Source organism: Crinia signifera, chromosome 2 (assembly GCF_055691185.1).
Source record: "Crinia signifera chromosome 2, ASM5569118v1, whole genome shotgun sequence".
In the NCBI taxonomy this organism is placed as follows: domain Eukaryota; kingdom Metazoa; phylum Chordata; class Amphibia; order Anura; family Myobatrachidae; genus Crinia; species Crinia signifera.
Genome location: NC_139218.1, coordinates 196086771 through 196095156, shown reverse-complemented (window position 1 = coordinate 196095156; position 8386 = coordinate 196086771). Strand labels below are relative to the sequence as shown.

The 8386-nt window shown below is 42.1% G+C and overlaps 1 protein-coding gene across 2 annotated transcripts in view; it reads right to left on the bottom strand.

The window, feature by feature from the left end:
- Nucleotides 1–6218: 6218 nt before the first annotated feature.
- The window catches only part of LOC146060377 (angiopoietin-2-like), a 65050-nt gene continuing 62882 nt past the window's right edge, over nucleotides 6219–8386 (bottom strand). For both annotated transcript variants that reach the window (XM_083173518.1, XM_083173519.1), the window contains exon 9: nucleotides 6219–8352. In XM_083173518.1, the coding sequence (XP_083029644.1) occupies nucleotides 8192–8352 (161 nt within the window). In that variant the 3' untranslated portion in view covers nucleotides 6219–8191. The remainder of the gene's footprint in view (nucleotides 8353–8386) is intronic.

Genomic DNA, 8386 nt, shown 5'->3' with positions numbered 1-8386 from the left:
AAAATCAACTTAAAGACCTGCTAGACCACGCGGTAGTGGAGGGTGCGATATCCAGGGAAGAATCACAATTTTTATTTCCTTATCACCCTGTAATCCCCACATTTTACTTTTTACCTAAAATTCACAAACACCTCACTTCACCTCCAGGGAGACCCATAATTTCAGGTGTTGGTTCACTTACCTCTAATTTGTCACATTTTGTAGATTCACACCTTCAAAAATTTGTTTTATCACTTCCGTCACATATTAAGGACACAACGCACATTCTAAATAAAACCTTAGATTTATCCTGGAACGAGGGGTGGGGCTTCCTAACCCTCGATGTCCAGGCACTTTACACTAATATACCACATGACAAAGGTGTAGGTGCAGTCAGTCACTATTTGGACTCTGATTCAACTATTTCACTATCTAAGAAAAAATTCATTCTGGACTCAATCACTCACATCCTCACTCACAATTATTTTATTTTTGATGATCACTATTTTTTACAGCGCCTTGGGACGGCCATGGGGACCAGATTTGCGCCGAGTTTCGCTAACCTCTATATGGGCCGCCTAGAAGAACAACTAATATGGGGCGGTCCATATAGAGAGAATCTGGTCCTCTATGGCCGTTTCATTGACGATTTATTTATTATTTGGCAAGGGGGGCACGATTTGGCACTTGATTTCGTTAACTTTCTTAATCTTAACACTTTTAATCTTAAATTCACCCACACGTTTAGTTACACTTCTGTTAATTTCCTGGATATCGCATTCTCCACTTTTAATAATACCCTTATCTCTGCAAACTATATAAAACCAGTCGGTACAAATAACTACCTGCATTATAAAAGCGGGCATTATAAACCTTGGATAAATAATATTCCCAAAAACCAGTTACTAAGAATTCGCCGTAATTGCTCATTAGATTCCGAATACAAAACCCAAGCTGAAATTATGATAAACAACTTTAAGAGAAGAGGGTATCCAGACGAGATCCTTGAGGAAGCATTAAAACATGTAGGAACAATAAAAAGAAAAGATCTTTTAGAAACAAGTAAACATATAACAATAACAAAAACAAAAAAAGATTATATTACAAACAATACAATCACGTTTGTATCAAAGTTTAACAATAAATCTCAACAAATAAAGAAAATCATACGAGAGAATTTTAAACTATTGTCCCATGATAAAATTTTACAAGAAATCCAAATTGACCCCAGAATTACTTTCAGAAGAAACAGAAACCTGAAAGATTACATATCTCCAAGCCTATTACCCTCAATGAACCAAACTATAACACACACCTGGATTCCCCCTAAACCTTCTGGTAGCCATAAATGCAACAAAAACATTTGTATAACCTGTAAGTACATATCTAATAAAAAGAAATCAATAATATCTACTGCTAATAAACAAGTTTTTCCCATCAAACAATTCCTCAATTGTGAAACCAACTACTGTGTGTACATGCTGGAGTGTCCTTGCAACCTCCAGTATGTGGGACGCACAACAAGGAGCCTGAAAAGCAGATTCAGGGAACACAGGAATAACATAATGAAAAAAACTCAAAATCATAGTGTCCCACGACACTTTTCAGTGAAACATGGGGGTGATCCCAGTGGATTATCAGTTACAGGAATCGAACAAATAGTGAATACAAAAAGAGGAGGCGACCGATTCAGAAAACTTTGTTTGGCTGAATCGGCCTGGATCTTCAAACTTGATACCCTGAGCCCTCAGGGATTGAATGAAGCCCTCGACTTCACCTGTTTAGATTAAATTACAAATAAAATTTCCCATAAAAACCTTCTTGATAATATAAAAAACTTTCCAAAAAAAAAAAATTTTTTATAATATAAGTGTCAACAATTAAACTCACATGGAGCGGAGCGACAGGGATCTACCCGGCATGCGCATTAACTGTGACATCCCGAGTTTGCAGATCCCACTTGCCCTGCCCCCTGTGAGATTCTTCCTTTTAGGAATATCCTCTTTATATATGATAAAAACCAGAGGACCATCTAACACTTTGGGTATAAAATCTAGAAGTAGCAAAATAACTTATATTAGTATCATGCCTGTTTTGAGAAAAATAAGAAAACACACGGATTTAACACTTTAAAAGAATTCCTTCAAAGGACCGACACTCTTACCTCCCTCCCATTGAAACATATGAAAGGGAAGTACTTTTGATCTTACATTTGTGCACATTGATTTTGTTCACTTTATTTTTCACGTTTTTTTTGTATTTAGTTTGTTAGCGCTGTGAACTGTTTCTGGATCTTAAACCCAATTTTTTCACTTGTAAACAACCTCAGGACCTTTTTGGTGTAGGTCCTATCAAGTTCCAGAGATTATTCATAGCCGCTTTTAGCGCAAAACTTCAGTCACGCACAAAAATTGTTTTGCACTGTACAATATAGGTCTGCTCAGTGCTACTTTTATACCCAGTATGGGATACATCCTCCCCTTCCTGGGTGTGGTTACAGGTCAGAATCATACAGTGCATAAAAACACATCAATATGTATACAGATATTATAGACATAAACTCCTCAACCTTACAAATAATATAATGGATATATATAGATATAAATCTAAGAGATATAGTAAGTGTCATAATAATATCCGCCGTGCGTTCCATTCATTTGGAACACACGCTCTTCCGCCGGAAGTAGAGTACCATGTATGTAACTAAATATAATAGCATTATGAGTCACATATATACCTGTGGCAGAAAACTAGATGACAGCGGTATCTAATGCCGGCAAATCTTTAAGCAGCTGCCTTGCGCATCAATATCTGTGGGGCACTTTTTCAGTCCAAGGCATCTTTTGGGTTTCCATGACTTTTTCAAGGCACCCATAAGCCAAAATAGTTACCGAACTGTTTTTTCTCCCATAGTTAGTTGGGTACTGTATGCAGTGCATTCCACTTAAAAAAAAGCAGCACAGGATTTCTATTAAGGTCTACTAAGAACCTGATCCAGACCTGCTTGCTGGGCTGCGAGTGTTCGGAGCCCAGCTAGCAGGTTACCGCCTGCCCCGGCAAACTCCACCCCCTGTGCACAGCTTGCAAACGTGTTTGCAGACGTGCGCACAGGGGGAAAATCACTCAACATCGAATGATTGTCCCCCTGCCCGAAAGATAATCAGCATTGCTAAGGCGGTGGGAAGAAGGCCGCTGGTTACGGCGACAGGGTGTCAATCAATTTGATGGCTGTCTTCATACAGACAGCGTGCGTATGCACACAGCATACCGTGCGCATATGCAGTCATCTGATAATGAGCCATGGTGTGAATTTGCAGCACAACAAACAGGTCTGAATCGGGCCTCTAGACCTCCCCCCAAGTTACAAGCCTGACCTTTTCATGTATATCACTTATTACAGCATACACCCCCCGCCCCCACAGCCCTATAACTCTCTACTATGCAGCATCTATCAAGGTCATGCACCAAGACACCCCCCCCCCCCCTTGCTAACTTGACCCTTGCCATGTATAAATCACTTATATATCACCCCCTCCCCTCAACCCAGATCACTGGCGCCGATTAATAACCTGCATGCAAGTTATTAATTGGTCAGGCCAGTGTTCTCCCCAGAGAACGCTGGTCCTGACCGATCGTTAAGCACACAGCGCTGACACATCGATGTGTGCTGAGTGATCATGCTGAGCGTTCTGAGCAATCTAGCATCACTCAGAATGCTCAACGGGTTGCTACATGTGTAGGGACCATTAAACTCACATACCTGCAGATTGCCTGCCAGCCAGTGCCGATCTACTGTATCAGGTCAGCTTTTTCTGCTCCTCTTGCCACGGCTCATTCATCCCCTTCAGGACACTTGACCGCTGTGCACACTCCCGCTGCCATCACCATCTGACCCCGGTCACAGGTAAGCCCCCTGCTCACAGAAGTGTAGTTAGGTGACATGGTGCCTGGAGCAGGGGTATGTTTTGGCAACCCCTCCCCCTGTCCCCTGTACTGAATTGGGGGCCTAGCCATCATGGTGACAGTACCGGTTCTAGACCTTGTGGTGTGTGGCGAGGGTTGCTAGTAGGGGGGATAATGACAGGTGTAGCCCATGGGCACGTCTTTCAATGAGCAGCAAACCTAAACTGTGATCTGACTGGTGGTATTTATTGCATGTACCCCCGGCCTGCCCCTTTCTATGCTAGATGCGCTGCTGGACACAGCACACAGCAATATGGGGCAACTGCAGCCTGATACTGACAGCCGGAAGGCAGGCAGAGGATATTTCCTGGCTATCAGGGGTATGCATCTACATAGCAGCAGTGGCCCTAGTACTGCATTCACGCTCTCTGGCTGACTAGCTGGCTCACCTTGATACTCGGCCCGCAGCACAAAGAAGGAGGCGGACGCTGGCGCCAAAGTGATGGAGGAGGCCCCGGGTGCAGAGCCGAATTTCCCATTAGGCACGCGAGGCATGTGCCTAGGGGCGGCACATGTTTGGGGGCGGCATTCGGATGCTTGTGATAGTACGGTCAGCCTGAAATGTACCAATAACTGCAGATTATCCACTGTACTGTACCATATTCCATCTTAAATAGAGTGTAAATGGATAGGACATGCAGATACTGTCCCTGTAACTGTCCTACTTAGTAAATATGCATACAGAATAACAAATAAAAATGTCACAGTGATACAATTAGGCGGCAGGGAGGGGGGCATTATTGTTGTGTCTAGGGGCGCCCTCACCCGTAAATCCACCCCTGCCCGGGTGTCACAGTGGAGAAAGATATTGCGCGCACTGCAGCCGCGGAGGAGGTTGCCTGCAGCACAATGAAGGTGAACGTCGCTGGAGGAGCACCCTCTAACCTGCAAGGCTCATCCGCCGGCCCTCTCCACCGGCTAACGCAACCATACTAATCGCATATGCTCTAACATATGCGATTAGTATGCAGAGGGTGATATATAACAATGTTTATTATAGCCTATAACCTTTTTATTTTTTTGGCTATTGAGGGGGGGGGGGCATGATGTGAGCTTGCTCTGGGTGCCATTGCTCCACGCTGTGCAGGGACTGGGACCCAGTACTGGCAGCTGTCTCCTTTAAGGGTATGATTAGAAGTGGCAGCCCCCTTGCCAAACATGTAGGAGCCGGTTCTGCAATAGATTATAACATACTGGTATAATTGTCAACCTGGCCCATTTTATATAGGAAACACAATTTTCAGCAGCATTCCTACATTTAATGACACCCAACGCTGTTATATATATTGTGCAAAGAGGTGGCATGGCCTCACATGATAGGTAGTGTTGCCTCGGGCTGAATCTCTGATTTCAATAATTTAGGGGTCAAAAGATGCTGTGCTTTACCCAGAGACCAGTGAGACTAAAGTGTCAGCTCCTGCACTCTGACAGGAGCTGAGTGCTGCACATAATGTTACACTGCAGCACTTGGCTCCTGTCACTTAGGAGGAGTCAGCACTTTCGTGTCAATCCTTGCAGAGTGACAACCTGGTGCGGCCTGCACCCTTGTAGTAACCCCTCTGACAGAACTTGTCATTATTATTTCAAAATAGTATTTACATTTTGGAATATTAAATTCAATATGAAATCATCTTTACAATATTAATAAAATAATGTGTCTTTTAAACGCAGGCTGGTCATGTTTAGATAAAAATCTAACGCAGTGTAATGCATGGGAGAAATACAGGCATCATGTTAGTCAGGGTAACACATTAGATTCAGTTGTGCCATTGTAATAGGACAGCACGGATGGTGTAATGGTTAGCATCACTGCCTCACAGCACTAAGGTCATGGGTTTGATTCCCACCATGGCCCTAACTGTGTGGAGTTTGTATATTCTCCCCGTACTTGCATGGGTTTCCTGTGGGCACTGCAGTTTCCTCCCACAATCCAAAAATACACTGGTAGGCTAATTGGCTTCCAACATATTAACTCTATAATCTCTGTGTGTGGTAGGGATTATAGATTGTAAGCTCCTCTGGGGCAGGGACTGATGCGAATGATCAAATATTCTTTGTAAAGTGCTACAGAATATGTGTGCGCTATGTAAGAATCTGTCAATAAATAAATACATTTACATGCTGCCATTTATCCTTATACCCTGACATACTGTATAGAATAATGGTGGGGCCATTGTGCTGCGCATTAGTACAATGACTGATAAATGCTAGTTTGTTTGAGTATCATTTAATTATACAGTATTTATTGCTACAAAATTAAATATAATAAAACCAGATGCATCAGGGGGTAGGGGCAGAGATAGACATTACATACATTGATACATCAAGATAGAAAGGAATCTACAACGGTTTAATTACCGTACATTAAATAGCTAAATCTTGGTATTAGAGGAGTTATTCAGAGTTGATCACTGTTGTTGGAATTCACAATCCTATTGATTATCAAATGAATTTGCATGCGCATGGATCGTAGCGCACATACACCAGACCAACAGGAAAATAGCTAATCACAATCTCCTCACAATTTGAATGACAGGAAACTGGCATTTGTGGGTGGTAACCGGCCATTTTCTAGGAGTACCTTAAAAAGAAGTCGTGCCCAAATATTTTCAGGGAAATCTTTGACGTGACTCCAGCCTCAAGTCAGATCAAACTGATTGTCGCAGACTTGTGGAAGGGTCAGAGCTTCTCGGATTTGCACAGACGCGGAAAATAATTTGATGGTGAGTGACTTGAATATGGTAATAAACTAGAGAAAAAGTACTGGTCGGCGTATGCTTCGCTAATGAGCTTCCTCAGGACTTCAGGTCCTGAGGAAGCTGATTAGCAAAGCGTACTCCGACCAGTACACTTCGCATGGGCTCCACTCCTCCTTCCCAAATATAAATGCATTTTGATCTGTATTTCTTTTTAAATCTTTCAATAGGTGTGCTCCGGTGGTTCTAACACTGAGAGTCCTGCCAGGAACTGACACAGTGCAATGCTATTTGCACAATGTAACTAGCTCTGGCTAACTTGTGTATCTGCGGCACTACAAGTAGCCGCTATCAGCAATCTTTCCGGGCGCAGCAAGAGACACTGCCGCCCGGCTAAGCCGTCAGCTCAACATCCATGCTGATTCAGCGGGTTGGAGCTTGAACGGCAGACCATACAGTGTAGTGATCTCAGGATACAAATTATAAGTATTTACTTACTGAGATTGCGCGTCCACACTGTTAGATTGCTCACCATTAGCCGAGATATTGGACAACATATCCAATATTGTCTCTGAGTCTCACGGAGATTAGCTTATTGTTGAATCATGCCACCTCTTACACAGCTGTTAATGTAACAGATCCAAAATATGCAGTCCTATTGGTATTAAACAAAGCACCAAGTTACCATTTATTTAACATATTTGGGCTGTGGGGCTCCACGAAGTAAGGGTAGAAATATCCTTTTTAAAACACATGTCTGTGTCAGATTATGTTTGTATGTCTTAAGTGTCTTTTATTTCGCTACTTATTTTAATAGCAATTAAATTAAAAGTTATGTATTATCTGTGTCCATTTCTTAGGTGCACCACAAAGTGACTATTCTTTCTTTTGCTCTTGCAAATAATTATTTTGAGTTGAATATGGATTTACAGAGAATAGCAATCAGACTTGCACGGGGCGGGTTATTACTCTGTCTGGGCGGCGGCTATCTAAATGAGTCATCTGCAAATGTGAAGATGAGCGATCAGGTCTGAATTAGGCCCTATATTTCCAAAAAAGATTAGCTTTTACATCCAATCTGTGAAATTGTGTTACAAAATTCAGTAGATTCTTTATTCCAAGAACAATGAACAGTGAATATACGGCTGAAGGTAAAATATCGTTGGTAGCCAATAACAATTGCAGGTTATGCAATGCGGGGACATTCAACTTCTATGCGGTTTTATAGTTCTAATGTTATAGTTCTATAGTTATACATATAAAAGAAACAGTGCCAAGTATAAATATGATTCCAATAAGATAGAAAATTAGGTAAAAAGTTCATATAGTAGAGATAAATAAGTGTGTCTTGTTGCCATGATAATACACCTTCATCTGCATATCTGTTTTGATATCAATATTGATTACAAATTTCATATTAGGAGTCCCTTTCCACAGCTTCATGGGGAGTACTGACATTCCGGTTCCAGAGGTTCTAGCTCCAGGAAATTCTAGTTCATTCAGACCCAGAGGTTATGACATTAATTTAAAAGTATGTCTAAACATGTACGTGACTAGAAGTCTGCAGGGCGGATCATCATGGTGACAGACTTTATGCCATGGCTCGGTCCCTTCCAGTAATGCCACTTAATTCCATTGTATTTAGTTGTACCAGATCCACCTGGATAATAGATACCGTTTAGATTGGAAGGGCCACAGGCATCGAACCACCAACCTAAGGAAGTAGGACACAGAAGAGGGCGATGAAG